General features: G+C 37.2%; 1 protein-coding gene across 2 annotated transcripts in view; it reads left to right on the top strand.

Annotated features, from left to right (window-relative positions):
• Positions 1 to 21,456, top strand: part of csmd2 (CUB and Sushi multiple domains 2) — a 554,847-nt gene that overhangs the window by 445,367 nt on the left and 88,024 nt on the right. For both annotated transcript variants that reach the window (XM_018091826.2, XM_031896919.1), the window contains 2 exons: positions 2,837 to 2,963; positions 17,222 to 17,424. In XM_018091826.2, the coding sequence (XP_017947315.2) occupies positions 2,837 to 2,963; positions 17,222 to 17,424 (330 nt within the window). The remainder of the gene's footprint in view (positions 1 to 2,836; positions 2,964 to 17,221; positions 17,425 to 21,456) is intronic.

Here is a 21,456-nt window from a genome sequence, read left to right as displayed (position 1 = left end):
TCTGTAACTATTCCCACTTCCTTTCAGCAGCTTGTCTAACTCATAAACTGTTCATCTAAGTAAAGATAAGAATTATATAAAAAAGAACTGTCAACCAGGGAGAATGTAGGCAGATATGCCCCACAGGGGATTTTTACGGTCTCCAGTCTGCTTAAACACTATTTTTAATACAATCAGGTCATCAAACACGCAAAATTATAAATCTGCCCTTGATAATTAATAAAATAGTCATACAGCACTGCTATAAAAAGACAAACAGGGGAATGTAATTGAAGTAAATAATAAACAATTTCCTGTGAGCTATTATTTGAGTGCATCCAATTTGCAAACCTGTAACTTCTCATAAGCTTATTGAAAAAATGTTTGCTCAAGTTACAGCTTGAATCAGAGGGCACAGGCTAACCCTGTCCTTATTGCCTGTGATCTTTCACTCCCTAACTTGTGCATTTAAATGATGCAGGGTTGTACAGGTCAGCAGAGAGCTGTAGCAATTTTACATCAAAAGAAGGCAGTATGTAAACTGCAAAATATGGGCGCATTGCACCTGTGTTTTTGTACTTTGCTCAGAGAGTTTCTTAAATAACCGACCCCTACAATCTCAAATGCATGGGATATTCCTTATCATACTGGAGTATTGACAGTAGCCATGTATGCACCTATGTCAGTATCCAAAGCAAATAAACTGCCCCTCTCACTGTTACAGCGCTGTGCTATGAAACACAATCTACAATCTGATGCAAGGAATCATATTTATCATAGTGCAAAAATTAAGTACATCACAGTTCGACCAAAGCTGCAGCTCTCTATTTACTTGTTTAGGTTTTTTTAGCTGTAAAATTGGTACAGCCTTTGATAAATATACCCCTAAAAACCTTTTAGAAGTGAAGCTGTGAAGTTTACCACAAGATAAGTCCTATAAACAGAGCATTATTAATTGCACTTATTTCCCTCCATCATTTTACTAATTCTCCCCCCCCCCCCAAATATGACAGGTCAGGCTGAAAATAAACTTAATTTTCCTTTTATGAGAACATGAAAAAGCACCATACACTTTAACAGTACACAAGAGTGTACATACGACTGGACAGATGGACAAGAACCATTTCAACCCCCATCAGCCGTTCCGCTCTCAATTGTTAAACTTCAGGCATTAATGCACACAATTCTTGGCCTTTTATATAGTTTAATAGTAGAAAAATAGTCTTTATTATAATTTTTAGAATACGGTTTTTTTTTCGGCATTGTGTTTTATATGCAGCCATTTCAGAAGTGAAGATTAGAGTATATCAGTGGGATGATGCCATAGTAGTACTTTGTCACTTCCATACACTTACGTCTGCTGTCATTACATGGCGATCCGCTCACTTCAGGGGGCCTTCAGATGATGGTGACCAATCACAATGCTCCTGCTGCACAGACAGCTGGCTCAGCTGTGGGAAGATCCTGATTTTTTTATTTATGAAGTACATTACATTTCAGTAGGGATTGTTTGGCACTGATGTCTATTTAACAGTAGATCATTACTAGATACTGACTTTCAGGACCCCAGAAATGTCTGGGCCAAGTTAAATTTTGCCCAGCTGATGGGCTTAGCACCTGAATCCAACTATAACGGGTCAGGGTCCTTTCTAGAGGCTTAATTTTTTGCCCCAATCTTTATCCTGTAGCTAACTGTCAGCTAACTGATTCAGGTCAAAGTATTCACCTAAATAAAATGTGTCCTTTTGTAATAAACAGATACATTATAGTTTATACATATTTTTGTGTATTCTTTTTAATTTTTCCAATTTTTATAAAAGTAATGCATTTTAAAACGGGGGATTTGGTTTATCAACATCTGAAAACCTTCTTGCATATCCACTTCTGCTTCCAAAATCTGCAAAGACTGCTTCAGGCACCACTGGTGGAAACAACTGATGAAAATCTTCTGTATCACTTATGACCTAAAGCAGTGATATTTAATATTTAAACTGGGGCCCAAAACAGAGTCCTCATGCTGCTCAGAAAGGGATTTTATTATTAACTTTTAGTGAAACTTCCTGCAAAAGATAAGGTTTGTAATTAATCCTAAATCACAAAGCTGACTCATAGACAATGTCTATGAAGATTATCATTCATCCAGGTCATTATATGCAGTATCTAGTAGAATTAGGTCTAAAACACCTGGACTTTTCTGAGTTTTTTCCTAAAAACGTTTCACCACTCATCTTTCTTCAGTTCAAATGACTGGTAGGGAATTCCACAGCATTTAAACTCTTGAGGGTAGTACAGTCACAGACATCCAATCACAATGGTTCCATTGAACTTATTCAGTTAGGTGTTGGCTGAAACTGATACGTGCCTATTTTGCCCCTTTCTTCTAAAACAAAAATAAGGACTGACCATGAAATAGATGAAATGGTTAGAAAAAGAAAGGTCCACTGACACCTGGGCTTGTGAGAGTTTTCTTGGTATCCCAGTTGGCCAGTATGACACTGAGATTAATGTTTTTAAAAGTACTGTAGTAGGTATAAGGCACAGTCATGAAAATACCAGAATAAACAATGCCTATACTAACCAGCTAACTGTAAACTGACTAGATATCAACATTTATTTCCATCTAAAAATGACAAAAAAATAGCCCCAGGGGCTCATTTATCAACACTGGGCACATTTGCACATGAGCAATAACCCATAGCAACCAATTAGTGATTGGCTTTTTTTATCCAGCTGTAGGTAGAGCAATGAATTTGATTGGCCATGGGTTACTGCCCATGGGTAGATTTGCCCAGTGTTAATAAATGATCACTGTTTTCAGGCACAAACATTATTAACCACATCGTCTTCTTTTTCACAGCGGAGTGTGGAGGCCATATCAGGGGAGAAAGGGTTGGCAGAGTCTTATCTCCTGGCTATCCAGCACCCTATGATCACAACCTGAACTGTGTATGGATAATAGAAGCAGATGCTGGCTGCACTATTGGGTAAGTCCATCCCATAATCTGTATATACAGTATGCAAGAAATGAGACTACATTTTCGTCAACTGGTAAAAAGTAGCTTCATAATTTTGCTAAGTTCTAGATATGAATCAAATACCTTACAAATACCTTATATTTATATTAACAAGTACAAGTAAAAACCTACTAGCATTCTAATACTCTATAATAATTATTCACAGTGATATCATATGTATGACTAAATATTGTCCCTTTGTCTGGTGTCTGTGTATTGGTCTCTGACTGTCACTAGTGGGAATCATCATATCAGACAAGTCATATTTTTCCAGATCTTTTTATATTCTGATTTAGACTTTGGGTTGGTCAGCAGGAAACTTTACACCTGATTCAAAGTTTTGCTCTAGTTCATCAGATCAAATATAATTATTGGTATAACTTTAAACAAGCTGTGGAGTAATATCAGCATAAAATCCTATGCCAGTATGTAATGAAAACAAATTGGATATAAACATTATAGCTGTAGTAGCATGTAGCATAACAATACTATATATATATATATATATATATATATATATATATATATATATAATTACTGGAAAGGCCATGGATGAAATGTATATCCCTCTATGAAGCAGCACAGAAGGCTATGAAAATTAGGTTCTGCTGAGGTGTGATGTCTAGCATTACCTGAAGTATAAAGGTGTAGTCTAAAGGTGCCCATACACCTTCAGATCTTCTCCCGATATCCCCCACCTACGGGTCTAAGGGACCGATATCGGCAGCTAGAATCGGCCCGTGTATGGGGACCTTAAGAGCAGGTTATCTTCTGTGCTCTGGGAGAAAGGAGAACAACTAGAGCTGTGTTGTGGAGCTCACCAACACTGCATGTAACATTGTGTTGTTTGGGTCAAGGGCTCTTTTTCTGTTCAAACAGTTATGGGCAATTTTTTACATTCGAGTTTTCAAGTTTTTTTCTAAAACTCTAACCTAGAAAAAAAAATCTGACCGCTGATACATCACCCCCTTAACTTTAGTTTGAGAAAATGTATTCATAAAAAATTAAATTCCCTGGTTTACTTTTCAGTAAAATACCAGACAAGTAGTAGCCCTATTAGCATAGCATTATTCACTCCTAGAACAGAAGGAATGTGCCAATAGATGTATTTTTTTGTATTTTTGTACTACTTAAATAAAATTTTCCCCAAAAGCCTTATCACCAACCAGACATTCCACTTCCTGCTGGTTACTTTCCCTGGCTTTGCATGAGACTTTGTGGCTCTCATACCTTTATATAGGAAGCCAGACACTAGGAGGGCCAAACAGTCTGCCTTAACACAGCTGTCACTGGTGGTAAGAAAATGTTATACTGTACCGATCCTTTTTAACTAAAAATTAAACTCAGGTACAATTTGTTTTTCATCATTGTCTACATGTTTAAAGGGTGATTTCAAAACAATATATGTTCAATATATATTTAGAGATGTAGCGAACCTCACAAAAAAAGTTCGCAAACTTCTGCCAAAAAGTGCGAATTTTGAGAACTTTGCGAACACCATAGACTTCAATGAGAAGGCGAACTTTAAAACCTAGAAAAGCCATTTCTGCCCAGAAAACTGATTTTAAAGTTGTTTAAAGGGTGCCACGACCTGGACAGTGGCATGCAGGAGGGGGATCAAGGGCAAAAATTTCTCTGAAAAATACGTTGTTACACAAAAACTTGTGTAATAAACTGATTTTACAAGGACTATTGGGTTACAGCAGATGAGATCAGCAGGACAGCTGTCCCCAGCAGCTACATACAGAGCAGTAGAAAGTAGATTACTAGTCAGCAAAGCTACCTAAATTCTCCCTCAAATCCCTGCACAGCTCTCTCCCTATGCTAACTCATCAAGCACACACAGGCAGAATGTAAAATGGCTGCTGGGCTTCGGTTTATATATGGAAGGGAGTGGTCCGGGGGTGGTCCAGGAGGGAGAGCTGCCTGATTGGCTGCCATGTATCTGCTGGCTCTGGGGTGAGAGGTCAAAATTTGGCTCCAGCTAAGGCGAACCCAAAATTGCGAACATCGCTAAAAGTTCGCGAACTTGCGAACACCCGATTTTTGTGCGAATTAGTTCGCTACATCTCTATATATATTCAAGATATATTCATACAGCCAATACTCATTTTATGATGGTTTGTCTGGGTATTCCACAAAAGTATAGTTGCTGATATTATAAAATATATTAAACATGAACCTTTCTGTCTCAAATGCTTTTCATAGCTGCAGACTTGCCCTATGGCTGTTTGACTTTCTGACAGCAGGAGCCGCGTATGTTAGCAAAATCCATTCAGTGCAGAAAATGAAGGTATTTGCTAACTATAAAAAGATAAATGATCTTTAAAAAGCAAAAGATGTTGGACCCAGGCAGCCACTTAAAGAAAGACAGATCATACAGGATTTTAGCAAAGATACAAATGATGCAAATGCAGTGTGCAACTTCAGCCTGCAGTTTGTCTTTTGCATAGTGAGACATAGCTGAATATATGGGATTAAAAGATGAAAGACATATTCTGTAAAAAAGAAAACTTTTTTTAGCTATTACCATAGCAGATGACTGCTTTATCACTGTCAATTGTTCCCATAAGAGACAAAAAGGCAAATTCCCTCCCTCAACTCAAGTGCAGTAACCCATTGTAGATAGACACACATTAGTTATCATTAATCAATATGCACTGGCTAAAGCAAACATTATTACTGACTGCTTGCTATGGTTCTTTGCACTGTGTATAATTAAAACTTTATTTAGGAATTGTTAATTGCTTTACACACTAAGCACATAACATTTGTAAGAAATATGGTTGCTCAGCATCTTTGGGGTAAGTATAAAGAGATTGTGTCTCTGTGTGTTCTTTCTGTGTTGTGTGTGTGTGTTAATTTCTGGAATGTAGCTACACTTTTGAAAAAGCAACAAGGTTGTTACAGTTTAAATGGATCGTGTAATTTTATAACAGGCCTTTAGGTAATTCTGAGGTCCTTTAGAAAGGCCTAAGCACAAGTGTTGGAGCAGTAAGGGCTGCAAATTTGCAATTCTTTAGTACCTAGGGGCTGATTTACTAACCCACGAATCCGACCCGAATTGGAGAAGTTCCGACTTGAAAACGAACATTTTGCGACTTTTTCGTATTTGTTGCGATTTTTTCGGTGTCTTTACGAATTTTTCGTTACCAATACGATTTTTGCGTAAAAACGCGAGTTTTTCGTAGCCATTACGAAAGTTGCGTAAAATCTGGCGATTTTTCGTAGCGTTAAAACTTGCGCAAAAAGTTGCGCTTTTTTCGTAGCGTTAAAACTTACGCGAAACTTTGCACCTTTTAAGTTTTAACGCTACGAAAAAGGCGCAACTTTTCGCATAAGTTTTAACGCTACGAAAAAAGCGCAACTTTTTACGCAACTTTCGTAATGGCTACGAAAAACTCGCGTTTTTACGCAAAAATCGTATTGGTAACGAAAAATTCGTAAAGAAGCCGAAAAAATCGCAAAAAATCGCAAAATACCGATCATTATGAAAAAAACGCAATCGGACTCATTTCGACCCGTTCGTGGGTTAGTAAATGTGCCCCCTAGTGTCATTTGCACGCTGTACTTTATTCCACATTACAAATCTGTCACGAGACACAGAGCTGAAGGCACAACACAGCCCCATACCCAATTTCTTGTTGGTACAGGGCTGCCTAGTACCTTGCACCCTCAGCACTCCTGGTTGCCCATTCTAAATGATAAACAATACTGAGGGCCCACCACATGTAACCACCTAAACATTTGCTATACCTGTATGTAGTACCTGTATGGGATCCCTTATCTGGAAACCCGTTATCCAGAAAGCTCCAAATTACGGAAAGCCTGTCTCCCATAGACTCCATTTTAATCAAATAATGTAAAATTGTAATACTGATTTACTTTTTCTCTGTAATAATAAAACAGTATGCAACTAAGATATAAATAATCCTTATTGGATGCAAAACAATCCTATTGGGTTTAATGAATGTTTTTAGTAGACTTAATGTATGGAGATCCAAATTACATAAAGACCCCTTATCCAGAATACCCTTGGTCCCGAGCATTCTGGATAACAGGTCCTATACCTGTACTGTCAAATTAAAGCTGTGACGCATAGGGGCGTATTTATTATGCTGTGTAAGACAAATTCGCCGAAAAAACGGAGTAAAAATCTGTGTAAAATAAATGGAAAAGATCGCCGTCTGAATGCCGGATATTACGCCATTATTTTCCATAAGTTCTGGTGGAAGAAAAACCGCGTAAAAAAATTACGCCATTTTTACATGGCGAAGCTTGGCGATGTGTGGCGAATTTTCTCGCCGTTTTTTACACAGCATAATAAATATGCCCCATAGTGATGAGTGAATCTGTCCCGTTTAGCTTCGGCTGAAAATTTGCAAAAAATTCAAGGAAAATTGCACAAAGTGGCGAAAAGGACACACGTCAAAAACTTTGTTTTCTGCGCATGTCATTTTTTTGACACATGCAACAATTTTTTTTGCTGCCAGTCAGTTTCAACATTTCGATAATTTTCCACCATTTCACAAATCTTTTCAAAGATTCATGAATTTTCCAGGGAAACAGGACAGATTCACTATGTGGAACAGATTTCATTTGACTGTACTACATATAGCAAATTTTTGCGTGCGCATTTTTTTTCCACAGTGAATTTTTGCACCCATGTAGTGGAAAAAATCCGCCAATGCTGAAACTCGGAAATTTGACACAAAACCATGCCTAGAGAAAAATGATTTCAATGGTTTCTGAAAGAATCTACTTACTCTTTATAATCCTATCAGCAATCTGTTTCTTTACATGCAGGCTTTGTGTTTGAGTTGTTTTTTCTAGCACTGTTAGCCTTGATAAATTATTGCTCTGTGATCATGGCTGCCATCATAAAGAAATTTATTAGATTAGTCCAATGTTTAAATCACTAACTGTGACCTTCCTCAGGGACAAACACCAAACAAAACAAAAAATATGTATATTATATATACATATAAACATAATTATTATATTATATAATTATATTAATGGTGAAAGTGGAGCGTTGCTGAAACCAAAAGCTCAGATCAAGCTGCCCAATAGTGTTTAGAGTAAGACATAATACATATGCAATTTTACCACTGTATGCTACTGTTTGCTTTGTCTGAATGTGTGCTTACACAAAATATTCTATTTGTATGTGGGACTATAAGATGAGTAAATGTATTAATATAATGTACTAGCTCATAGCCTATTTGGACATTGGAAGATGTGTCATATAAAGACATGTAACATGTTCAAGGTGTGATGGAATACATGGTAAACACACTTGCTAGCATGTTTACTATGCACCCACATTAATTCTAAATATAAAGAATAGATTTTTATCTGAGTGCACTTTGAATAAATAGTAGAACTTTAAGATTAAGAGCACATGGAGCTTGCTCCGCTGCCCTTAGGTTTTTGGGCCAAACCCTGCTCAGTCTTGCTTTATGTAGCCTAGCAGAGACAGAAGCTGTACTTGTCAATGCAGTTTTACTGAGGTAGTTAAGGGAGCAGATTTGCTTTTCTCAGCATGCAAAAAAAATGCAGGCGGAAAGCAGCGGAGAATACACTCTGTGTGCCCTCAGCCTGACGCTATTAGTGCAGGAGCTTATTAGAGCTCTTGCACCTATAGACTTAGGGGCTGATTTACTAATCCACGAACGGTCCGAAGGCATCTGAATGCGTTTTTTTCGTAATGATCGGTATTTTGCGTTGTTTTCGTAAATTGTTGCGACTTTTTCGTAGCCGTTACGACTGTTTCGCAAATTGTCGCGACTTTTTCGTAGCGTTACGACTTGCGCGAAAAGTCACGACTTTTTCGTAGCCTTCGCGCCGAGTACTAAAGTTTCGGATTCATTCAAGCTTCAGTATGGTGACTTTCCTTGGGCCAGGTTGGAGCAGCAGAGTGCCATTGAGTCCTATGGGAGGCTTCCAAAATCATGCAAAGTCTGAAAGTTTTGCCCGCCATTTACGAGCGCTCAATACGAAAAAGTTGCGACAATATACAAGCAAATCGTAACGGCTACGAAAAAGTCGCAACTTTTCGCGCAAGTCGTAACGGCGATGAAAAAATCGCAAAAAATACGAAAAAGTCGCAAAATGTTTGTTTCCAATCCAAATTTTTCCCATTTGGATTCGAATTCGTAGATTAGTAAATCAGCCCCTTAATGTGTTTATGTATTCAGAATCCTGTTTACAATTCATATTATCATCAGCTTGGCAGGGTTTAACCACTGATGGACAAATTATTTTATGAGTTAAATCTCATAAGATGCTAGATGCACAAAATGCACGAGGTGAGAAGCCCTGTCTGACCTCACCTTCAATATGCAAAAAAACTGGCATCCAAACCATTCTCCTACCTTATAAAAAAGTATGTAGAAATAGCCTGTAAAATTCCTCTGTTCATTTTCGTCATGAAGTAAATAAACAATGCATTTCAGATCTTCAAGATGAATAAACTTTATGAGATGGAGGGTAAAGGAAAGTAAATTAAAAAAAAATATTTCCACGCCATAATTTGTTTGCCTTTTCCGAAGAGGGTCATCATCTAATTCTAGCATTTTAACCTATGGAGTCATTCCAGATGATGAAGGATATATATTACAGGACAACTGTTCAGCACTAAGTAAACATCGATGGTCGAACAAATGGCAGGACTATTAAATCTTCATCTTCAGGCACACATACTCTCTGTAATTTCATATTAAAAGTGAATTTGATTTATAACTTAAAAGAGTTAGCAAAACCCCGTATTTGAAATATCAAAATCCCCTTTTGCCCAGTTCTAGATTACTTCAGAGCCTCTGAAAGTCTTTAACTAATTATATATTCAGTACTGAGCAATTTGCTAATCTCCGGTATAATAATTAGAATCTTTTCTCTGCTAGATAAAGAATTCTATGAAGCCACCACTAATGCTGCCCATGTGTAGAAGCTATGCAGCATTTTGAAGCCAAAGGAACATTAAAATATAAGCGGTTGTTATATAAAAGAACATATTACAGATATGCGTGTGTGTGTTTTTAATGAGCCTGTTTTGTTTTGTACTTGAAAATTTTTATTATACTGCTACGGAGCATTTCCACCAAAGCCTGCCCACTGCCCCAAATTCATATTAAAGAAATGATAGTCACTCATCCAACTGAAAATCTGTTTTTATGTTGCAGAGAAAACACTGACTGTTTATAATGACATGGTTATACAATGTTTGGCAGGGAATCTATTCCTTTCTGTGGGGTGCCATTTGTACTCATTTTGTAACATAAAATGCATTTTGTAGACCCGGAATTCAAATACTGCATTTCACTACCAAAAATATCTCAAATTCAAAACATGGCAAGGCACAACTGAATTCTGTGAGCACAAAAATATTTGCATTGGCAAAATGATTTTTGCCAAAGTTATTGTTATGCCATAAAAAATGTATTTTTGGCGCCAAATGTTTTTATTGTGAGATAATATATTATGTTAATATGAAATATTAGGGGTCATTTTGTCAGATACCACAGTTCCATGCAGTCAGATGTGCATTAAACCCCATTCATTAAAGGTACTTGCACAGTTGTGCCTATTGACACCTATTGAGGAACCCTCTGGACCAGACTATTTCCAGAGTTTCATTAAAGCGGACCTGTCACCCTAAGAAATAAGTCCAAATTTTTTTCTATATTGTTAGTTGAGCAAAATAAACTTTACTTACTCTATATAAATAATATAAATCTTGTTTCCTACCATCTTGGAATTACTCAATCAAAGCAAGCAGGCAGGCACCATTTTGTGGGCACTGTTATTAAGACAAGCTTTGTATCATGCCAAAATCTGGTTTCTGTGCCAGAATGGGGGGCCAGATGCCCATGCCCATGCACTGGCTACACAATTAGATGAGGAGGAGGGAGGGGAGAAGTGAGATGTGCAGGGACATCTAGGAAGTGCTGAATGGAAAGCTAAAGTTATTGTCTGCCCCGCCTCTATGCCTAAGGCATAGAGGTGGGGCAAGCAATATATGATTGACAGCTGTGATTTTTAAATGCCTTTATAATGGGTTTGGATGTGTTAATATAAAAATGAATTTGGGTTTCATGTTTAATTTGAACAGGACTTTTATTATACAGATTTTCATGTCTGGGTGACAGGTCCACTTTAATCCTTTTATTTTGTATGCAAAAGTTAATTTTTATGGAAATTAGTGAACCTGGGGTTTACAGAATTCATTTTTTTGTATAAAACACCCTGAGAACTATAAAAGTTTTCCACGAGGCAAGCTCTTAACTATTTAACGTAGGAGCTAAATTTCCTTTGTTTTAAGCCAGAAATAAGGGTCTTTCATTCCCACTTTAGTGCACTAAAAAATATGTGTGTTAGAAACATGCATTACTTAGTACTAGAAATAGTAAAACTACTAATACTACTAATAGTAGAAATAATAAATCTTTGCTTGAACATAATGATTCCTTTGCAAAATGGAGCCATTAAACATATCTGTCCTAGCAAAAAAATCAAACTAGCACACTAGCCTCCCTTCTGCTATTTGAATACATTATTATATAATATATAAATTACACTCGGATCAAGGTGATTAAAAGAGGCATGTGGACTACTGTATACTCCTATCAAAAGAGGCAAACCAGTAGAAAGAGTGGTTTTAATAAACATAAAAATATTAGATAAAACAGGTTCCACAAGAAGTAGGGAAAAATGGGTCTTGGCATTGAATATCTGTTTGTATTTGCTGTCAGAATGCATTTTCTGCCATGTCCAAATGATATTATACTCTTTTCCCATCCCTCCCTAGTAGGCTGTAAATGAATTATTTCACTTGAAGTTAAGGAAGTATCTCTGTGGTTTCCTCTGTATAATCTATCACCCTCTGCTCACTTAGCCTGCTTCATTTCACATAATGCTATGTTCTTGCAGAGACACAGCCTGAATCTTTCTTCACACCTTGTTTCCTTCCATTGGTGCTTAATCACTACATGAATAGGGCTGCTTGCTCATCATCAGCTTGTCGGGCGAAGGAATTGGCAATACAATATGATAAACAAACACTTGATTAAACAGGAACAAGAATAATCAAAATAAACTGGTTTTATTCCAGTAGTATTAGTAAAGGGATATTTTAATATAATTGTGGTGAAGTTCTGTGCATGTATATGGAATTGAATTTTAAAATATGTTTTCTTTACAGGAGCATTTATGAAATTAATTCCACAATCTCTGTACATAAAATTGGATAAAACAGGCAATATTGTCAAATATTAAAACATTGGCAAGCTGGGCGGTAAAGTTGATGTAATGGTGAATGCCGATGTATCTTAAATCTATCATGGGGGCTCTCACCTTGCATACCTGACATTTACCTTTGTTTTTTTTATTTGGTTGTAATAGGCAGGAATGGAAAAGGGATACTAATGAGAGGAGGGGCAGTCATTTTCAGGGACCCTGCAAACATTTCTGTTGTTATTATTTCACCAGGGAATGCAAATAGTAATGTTATGCAACTAATAACACAGGAACAGGAGGGAGGGCGGAATAAAACAAGTAGGAGACATTATCAAAATAAGTATATTGAAATATAAAGTATTTATAAATATATTACCATATTAGTGGCAACACCTTTTCCAAAGTAAGAGAAAGAGACACTCAGTGTAACTTCAAGCAGGTATGCGCCAATGTTTTATTCACTGAGGGCACCTTTTTAAACAAGCCAAAGTTTATCAGTGAACAGACTGGTTCACTGGTAGTCTAAATACATAGGAAGTATTTCAAATACATAGGAAGTATTTTAGAATTTCTTTCACAGTTTGTTTGTTTTCTGCCTCAGCCCTCGACCCCCCTCTGTGTGGCCCCCCACCTGTCTGGCTGCTTTGATGTCTTACCTTTGTGTATGCTTTAAATGGTATCAGTACTGAGATTAACTGGCCCCCTGCATGGTTCTCACCTCAGATTCAGGCTGCAATCCCCCTGTATTGTTTAAAAATGTAATCCCCTGTGTTGTTCACACCTTTTAATCTCTGCATTGTTCACTCCCTGCAGTGTTCACACCTCAGGCTCGGGCTGTAATCATATATCTGCCTGCCCTATGCTGCCTGTGTGTGCCATACTCTGCCTGTCCTATGCTGCCTGTGTGTGCCATACTCTGCCTACCCTATGCTGCCTGTGGAAGGTGAACCTGGCAGGGGTTTGTTCTGGGAGTTTGTTAACAGTTGGAAATAGCCATTAAACGGTCCCTAAGGTGTGTAATTATGTGCTGGGGGTTGCTGTGCTATCCACAGGGGAGGAGGAGGCATATAGATTTAAGGGTGTGTTTTTATATGACATAATATAATTCTTTAACATATGAATGATGGTTGATATCCCTGCAGCAACCATTGTGATAAAATGGGTGTGATTTGAAGTGGGTGTGGTTTAAAATGGGGGAGTGGGCAAACTGGCTTCCATTAGCGGCCCTCCACCATGTATGTGAGAGAAATTCCAGCCCTCGGCACCGCAGAAGTTGGACAGCACTGTGGTAGAGTAATAACTTCCCTCCAGGGTTTTTATAATTACTGGCCCACTGCTTGGCAATACATTTCTGATATAGTAAAGAACCCTTTGTCATTCCAGTATTCTGTGAGTGCTTTTGTGATTTTTCTTTTGAATATTTTTGTTAGCACTCTTTTCTTTTGTACTGTTGTTGAAAGGGGAGTGCCGATATATGCCACATGCTATATAAATACAATATACTGTATATATATATATATATCGCATTCATTTTTTTAAAATTTATGTGTGCAAAAATGATCTTAACTGAGTGCAAATATATACTGTATATATATTGGTCCCTACTGTCTTGCCTTTTTAAATGCTATGAGGAACTTTGGCCCCATATTCCAGCTAATCGGGTATTACCAAAAGTGCAGTGAGCAAATTGCAGTTTTGAGCACACTTCCCATATGTATTCCAACTTATACCATGACAGATCTGTCAGTATCTTCATTTCTTTATGTTTGTAGAGCAGATTTTTTTAGTTAATTCTTTTTGTCACTGTGCTGAAGACAGAAACAACTAGAGACTCCCTCTGGCTGAATGTAACTGACTCTCAGGGTGAAAAGGACAGGCCGAGGGCAGGCAGTTAGCAGGTTGTCTGTTTGAATCTATGGGCTTCATTTCACTGCCTGTGCTGTAGCTGATATCTCAAATCCCCTTTGCTGTGGATGAGATTGTAAGGTACAGTTGAATGCAATTTTGGATAAAAGTCCTATATAAATGCAAATGGGTACCTCGGTACAATGTATGCTAATCACTGACAAAGCTGGCTGAGATTTGACAGAGTGTAATAACATAAAACCACAATAGGTTTTTAATTTCTCCACTGACGTTAGAGGGCTTTTTTTTATCACAGGCTTCATACCTTTCCTGTATCTCATAGGAAAACCCAAGTCTTTCAATTTCTCTGTTGCTTTTACAGCTTAAAAACAAGCAGGATTTCATAAACTGGCTGTACATGAAATGTCTGTAGGAATTCATCTGCTCTGCACACAAGAGAAAATAGAGCCAGGTGTTGCTGCTGCATAACTGGTAGAGACAATTATCCTCAGATCAGTACGAAAGCTTGATGCTTTAGAAAGACATACCTTAAATTCTGGCATTGGGACTCTCTTGAGCAGTTTGAATTTCGCAAAAATACAACACTACACTTATTAACACTTAGACATTTACTAGCACAAATCCATAGAATACCTGGTGATCTGTGTCTTGAAAAAAAGCCTTGGGCATAGCAGAGAGGTGTTATTATACATAGTTTGGGCATACCTCAACTTTAATGCAGAACAATGTTGACCCACCGAAATAAAGATATCAACCCTTTAACCCAGGGATCCCCAACCTTTTTTTCTCGTGTGCCCCATTCAAATGGAAAAAGTGTTGAGGAGCAACACAAGCATGAAAAAAGTTCCTGTGGGTGCAAATAAGAGCTATAATTGGCTATTTGGTAGCCCCTATGTGGACTGGCAGAATATAGAAGGCTCTATGTGGCTTTACACTGGGTTTTAAGCCATCAACACTTGCCTCCAAGCCAGAAATTCAAAATTGAGCACCTGCTTTGAGGGGTTGGTGAGCAACATGTTGCTCAAGAACCACTGGTTGGGGATCACCGCTTTAACCTGTAATGAATAAAACTCTACCAGTGTACCATTAACTAAGATGTGAGAGATAACACATTAATTTGTTCACCATTACACATCCATGTTTGATTTATTCCCCCTGCTGCCTAGCTGCTTTCATTTCAACATGGCAGAAGGTGAAGGGGCGAGGTTAAATAAGTCTGGTAGCCAAGTGGGGTGGTGTGGAAATAGTTCCCATAAGTCAGAGGAACCATGTATGCGCATGTGTGTAAAAGAATATGTATACATTTGTTCTTGGAAGTTTATATAATGTTTATAACCCTTTTCTGCATGAATCCAACTGAATGAGCTCATGTCAAAAAGTTATAGGGTTGTAACTATAAAAGAACTATTAGCAACCAATTATTATGTTGGCATTCTACTCAACTTGAGATTGTCTCCAGTTTGCAAGGAGGGCCCTTTAGCAGACAGTAGAATAGAATAGATATGTGTTTGACATTCACTCAGTGAAGAGTTTTATAAATGTCAAAAGTGAGTTCTTTCTGAGTCTTTGGACTGACTTTAGATTGGTGTAGTGGTAAGCTGACAATTAGATGTGTTTCTTTAACAAAGTAGAAGATTGCTAACTTTGGTGCTAGACTATGGCCTTGCATTTCAAGGCTCTTGTACAGCACTGACATCCGCATTTCACCCTTGTTGGTCTGCTTGGAGTTTTTCCCAGCAAACATTCCTTGTCACTGAGGAGTACCCCAGCTTCCCAGTTTGCATTGCTGGTTTATGGCAGTACATAGGGCTAAATCTGTGTGAGTGAAAAAGAAAAGAATCAACCAGTTGCTATATGTCACTTTCAAATAAATGGCAAGAGGTAACTGAAGGATTCAGGCCTTCAAAGTACACAAGAGGTCACCATCTTGGATTATTGAGGAATGTCAGTGACATTCACATGCTCAATATGCTCAGGGCAGCTAAGTTATAGTTAACATTGAGGCTTTGATGTAGCCCTTTACATTGACCACTTGCTGCTATTTTATATTATCTTGGCATGCCATCCCACTACTTTTGTAATATACTGTACAAATATAGTGTACCAACAGTACAAATCTGTAGGCATTCTGCTTAACTTCTGTTCTATACTTTGTAATCTATCAGTATGTTACTTGGAAAGAAATAGATCCCATTACAGAATATTAGGGGCTTCATATATAGTTGCTGCAAATAGATTTTTCATTTGGTAAAACATTTTTTAACAACATTTTCTGTGAAATGTATTCTTTCTCTGACAAAATGCTTTGTTTCCTAAAAGAGACAACAGAGCATTTTAATTAGACTCAAATATACACTAACATTATAGCAAATTTGTATTAGTGTAGTAAAATGCAAATTTTACAACACAAGTTAAAATTGTTTTCCTTTTTTCTTCATCATCTGGGTTTGATTTTTTTTTTTTTTATTTGGTTTACTCTAATATCTTTAAATATCCATACTATCAATAATTCAAATTCTTCATAACAAAGTACATTTGGATTAGAATTAGATGATGATAGCAAACAATCTTTAGACCTGTTAATTGTATATAAGTTCAGTGAAAACGACTGCTCACATCCAAAATAAGATTCTTGGCCTCACAAGAGCACTTCCATACATCCATTAGATTGTATTGGTGACTGTGTGATTATGGTGTTTCCGTGTCACTATTGCAACAAAGTTATAGTATATCATTACTTTAGTGTGAATGGAAATGCACCCAAATAAACCAGTAAAAGTGAGCAAATGCTATGAGGCCACAGATCAGATTCTGGATGAGAGTTCTGGCCGCACTGCATACAAGTCAAACATCAGAAGGGAGCTTTAGGAATCTGACATTTGCATATTAAATACATTACAGTATACATAAAGTGCATCTTAGCATTATCACTATACTGCCCTACTGTGAGATATATTTCATGTTAGCTTTCCCTGTCAGCTGATTATAAATAAGCTCAGACTCTTTAATTTTATGCTTAATGTGTTGGATACATTATCTTGTACAAATATACAGCAACGGTTTGCCAGTGGGAGCCCATTCAAGTCTGACTAAATGCCATTTTTTTCCCTACATTTTTCCACCAGGTTACATTTGACTGTGTTTCACACAGAGGAAGTTCATGATGTTCTTAAGATCTGGGATGGTTCAGTGGAGAGTGGAATTCTCATGAAGGAACTGAGTGGTTCTATTTTGCCTCCTGATATTCACAGCACATTTAACTCTGTTACCTTGCATTTCAACACAGACTTCTTCACCAGCAAACAGGGATTCTCCATCCATTTTTCAGGTAGGGTTTTTTATGGTTTCTCTGTAATATGCCCTCCTAAAGCACCCATCTCTACCCATTGTTAAGGAAATGCAGGTATGGAACCTGTTATCCAAAATGCTTGGGATCTGGAGGTTTTGAGAGTAGGGGACCTTTCTGTAATTTGGATCTCCATACTTTAAGTCTACAAAAGAATAATTTAAACATTAAATAATCTCAATAGGATTGTTTGGCATCCTGTAATAATTAATTATATCTTAGTTTGGATCAAGTACAAGGTAGTGCTTTCTAATTACAGGAAAAATAGAAATCATTTTAACATTTTTCAATTAGTTGGTTAAAATTGAATTTGTTGGAGATGGGCTTCTGGTAGTTCAGAGCATCCTGGATAAAGGGTTTCTAGATAAAAGATCTCATATCTGTATTTAAAATACTGTATCAATTAACTCTCTACTTTATAAAGCTAATGTTTAAGGACACAGACCAACCATTACATGTAAACAAGCAAGATCACAGTTTGCTAGAGAGGAAATCCCACACATGACACTACAGAGCAGATATTATACCAATGTATAGACAAATGAGGTATATGGGTTTCAAGATCCTATGCCCGTATATGAAATACTGTATTAATTCACTCTTTTCTGCATAAAGCTGATGTTTTAGGGCACAATTACAAGTAAAGCAAAAAGATCACAGTGTATGCAATAGGGAATATGCCACCCATGATACTACAGAGCAGAAACTATACTCATACATGGACAAATGAGGTGATATTAAAATAATTGTATTTTATTATAAAATATGCACTACAACTGGCCACCCCAACATTTAAGTCTGAGCAAGCAGTTGATTTAAATAAAATTTCTAAATAAACTGCAAATGTAATTTTCAAACCTTCCATTATACCCTGTGGACCTAATTCACAGAAAAGTGGCAGGTTTTTTAATACTTACAAGCTTTACTCTTTCCAGATATGGCAGTTGTGGGTCAACGCTCTTTTTCTAATTCTAATTTAAAGCAACACGTTGTCAAATATGTAATTACTAGGGATGCATCGAACACAGTTTTCTGGGTTCGGCTGAACCCCCGAATCCATTGAAAGGGATTTGCCCGAATACCGAACCAAATCTGAATCCTAATTAACATATGCTAAATAGAATATGGAAGGGCTAAAATTTTCCACTTCCGTGTTCACACAGCGACATTTAACCCTTCCAAATCCTAATTAGCATATGCTAATTCGGATTCGATTCAGGCAGCACCGTGGATCCAGCCGAATCCGGATCCTGCAGGAAAAGGCTGAATCCTGGCCGAATACTGAACCGAATCCAATAATTACCAAGGTCAGGTTCTAGCAACATGGCATCTCCTGATGATATGCATAGGTCAAATATACAGAAAAGTAATGGTCTGTGGTATTTATAACTAGAAGGTATTTTTCTTAAACACACGCAGATATATTTTCTATGTTTCAGGGATGTCTTTACATGCATTAGTAAATTATTTTCATGATCCAATTTCAATCTCTTTTTCCCATAAGACCAGAAGAAAGCATGCGCCTCTTCAAATGAGAAATAAATAATGTTTCTCTAACTTAAGATCACATTGGAAAACTTATCAGGCATTTAGACTCTGACAGCCTCCCCTCCCCATTGAAGCTGTACGTTTTAATGTTAAATGATAGCAAAGAAAAATTATTGGGGATTGTCCCATCCCTCTTTCACCTCATTGCAATCACCATGGTGCTGAATTGTCTCCAATTAATTGAATTGAAGCCCATTGTAAAATAAGGTTGCAGATGTAGATGAAATGAGTTATCTGCTTACAAGAAATACTGTGCATATCCATTGTGCTCTTTGAAAGAAAGCTGCACTGCTTCTCGTGTTGCCTTTTAATGAACCAAAATGTTAATTACACAGGGCATGCAGGAACAGGAGATTCTAGGCTGGAGAGATAAATGGGTGGTATTTAGTGAGCCAAATTGCCTTCATAATTGAGTGAGGACTTTGGGCGGTGTTTATATTGCTATTGTGTATCTGAATATGCTTTTATTGAAGCAGATATAGTAATTCAACATGTGCTAAATCATGCACAGCTCAGACATGGAAAAGACTGGGCAAAGCCTACCGGTATCTTATGAGCCCCTATCTAAAGCTATTCCCATGTTTCTATTCTTATTTTTACCCTTGGTCTGGCTAAGCTTTTTCTACATCAATGTCTTACAATGTTTAATGGCTTTGGTCTCACTGTACCTTGAGGAGCATTGCACTTATGTACTGTCAGAAATCATGTCAAGATTTACTAGGTGCATATCTGCTCAGTCTGGAGAAATACATTTGCCTCTGTTGTATGAGTATGTATGCCTCCTAATGATCTAAATATAGTTGCAGCATGAAATGTATCTTAATTAAAAATATTCATAATACAGGTATGGGATCCCTTATCCGGAAACCCGTTATTCAGAAAGCTCCGAATTACGGAAAGCCCATCTCCCATAGACTCCATTTTAATAATTCAGAATTTTAAAACTGATTTCCTTTTTCTCTGTAATAATAAAACAGTACCTTATAAATTATCCCAACTAAGATACAATTAATCCTTATTGGATGCAAAACAATCCTATTGGTTTTCATTAATGTTTTATTGATTTTTTACTTATGGTATGGAGATCCAAATTACAGAAAGACCCCTTATCCGGAATACTCTTGGTCCCAAACATTCTGGATAAGGGGTCCTTTACCTGTACAGCATGGTGACTAATGCACCTGTACTGGCATCCAAGACAAGAGTAGCAATTTGCAGCCCCCCCCCCCCCCCCCCATAGTACCACCAAATCATAGTTTTCCCAGCTTACACAGAAAGGGAAAAGAGAAACAAGGAGTGATTATTGGTTCATTGGATTTGGCCAATAAAATAGCAATAAACCAGAACATTACATCCCTTTTTCCCTAACCCTTGTTTCAACCCTGCTATACATACAGAATAATGAAAAACTAATTAAAACTATTCATGAATGCAGATAATAAGAGCATGAAACATGCTTAAAGGAACAGTAACACCAAAAAATAAATTAATGTACTGTTGCCCTGCACTGGTAAAAGTAGTGTGTTTGCTACAGTAACGTTACTATAGTTTATATAAATATATATATAAGCCGCTGTGTAGCCATGGGGGCAGATATTCAAGCTGGAAAAAAGGAGAAACGGCACAGGTTACATAGCAGATAACGGATAAACTCTTTAGAATACAATAGTGTTTTCTATGTTATCTGCTAAGTGCCTGTGTCTTTTCTTCTTTGAATGGCTGCCCCCGTGGTCACACAGCAACTTTGTTCATATACATTTCTGAGGCACACACGCCAGTTGCACCAGTGCAGGGCAGCATTACATTCTATTCTAATTACTTTTATATACTTTTATTTTTCAGTGTTACTTTTCATTTAAGCAACTTCTATATTATGAACTCTTGTGAGCTGGGCACCAACTTAATACTGGTTTGCATTGTGCTCTAGCAGATGTTTTGTTCTGTATACAAAAAGTCAAATACAAAGATAGACTAGAATGCCAGCGCTCTCCCTGCTAGTCATATTTAATATTTCATATTAAATCAGGGTCTCTGTTCACAGTGTACATAGCATGTAGTTATGTTGTGTGATAATGAATGGTCACACAGTTAATGGACAAATACTTAGCTGTGTGTCCTGCAGCATCCCCAGTAAAGTTCAGTGACTTCTATTGCTGCTACCTCCCTGCAAGTTACCTCTTTCCCTGCAGGTATTTATTTTATAATATCATGTTTTGCAGAATTTGCTGTATCTAAGATGTGCACAACTAAGCAGAAAGTCATATTCATATTTAACAGTGCAGACAGAGCCAGGAGTTACAGGTGGATACAGCAAAGCTTGTTGATCATTACATTTTGTTTTATTTCACATCGTATATAAATGGCTGTACAAATATGTAACAATGAGAGATGTAAGGGGGAAAAAATAGAACTGAGAAACATGCACACACACATGTAATCTAGGTAAAGAGTGCACAGTGTTTTACA

The sequence above is a fragment of the Xenopus tropicalis genome, chromosome 2 (assembly GCF_000004195.4).
Source record: "Xenopus tropicalis strain Nigerian chromosome 2, UCB_Xtro_10.0, whole genome shotgun sequence".
In the NCBI taxonomy this organism is placed as follows: domain Eukaryota; kingdom Metazoa; phylum Chordata; class Amphibia; order Anura; family Pipidae; genus Xenopus; species Xenopus tropicalis.
The sequence above is the reverse complement of the archived record's forward strand: the minus strand, read 5'-3'. Positions and strand labels throughout refer to the sequence as shown.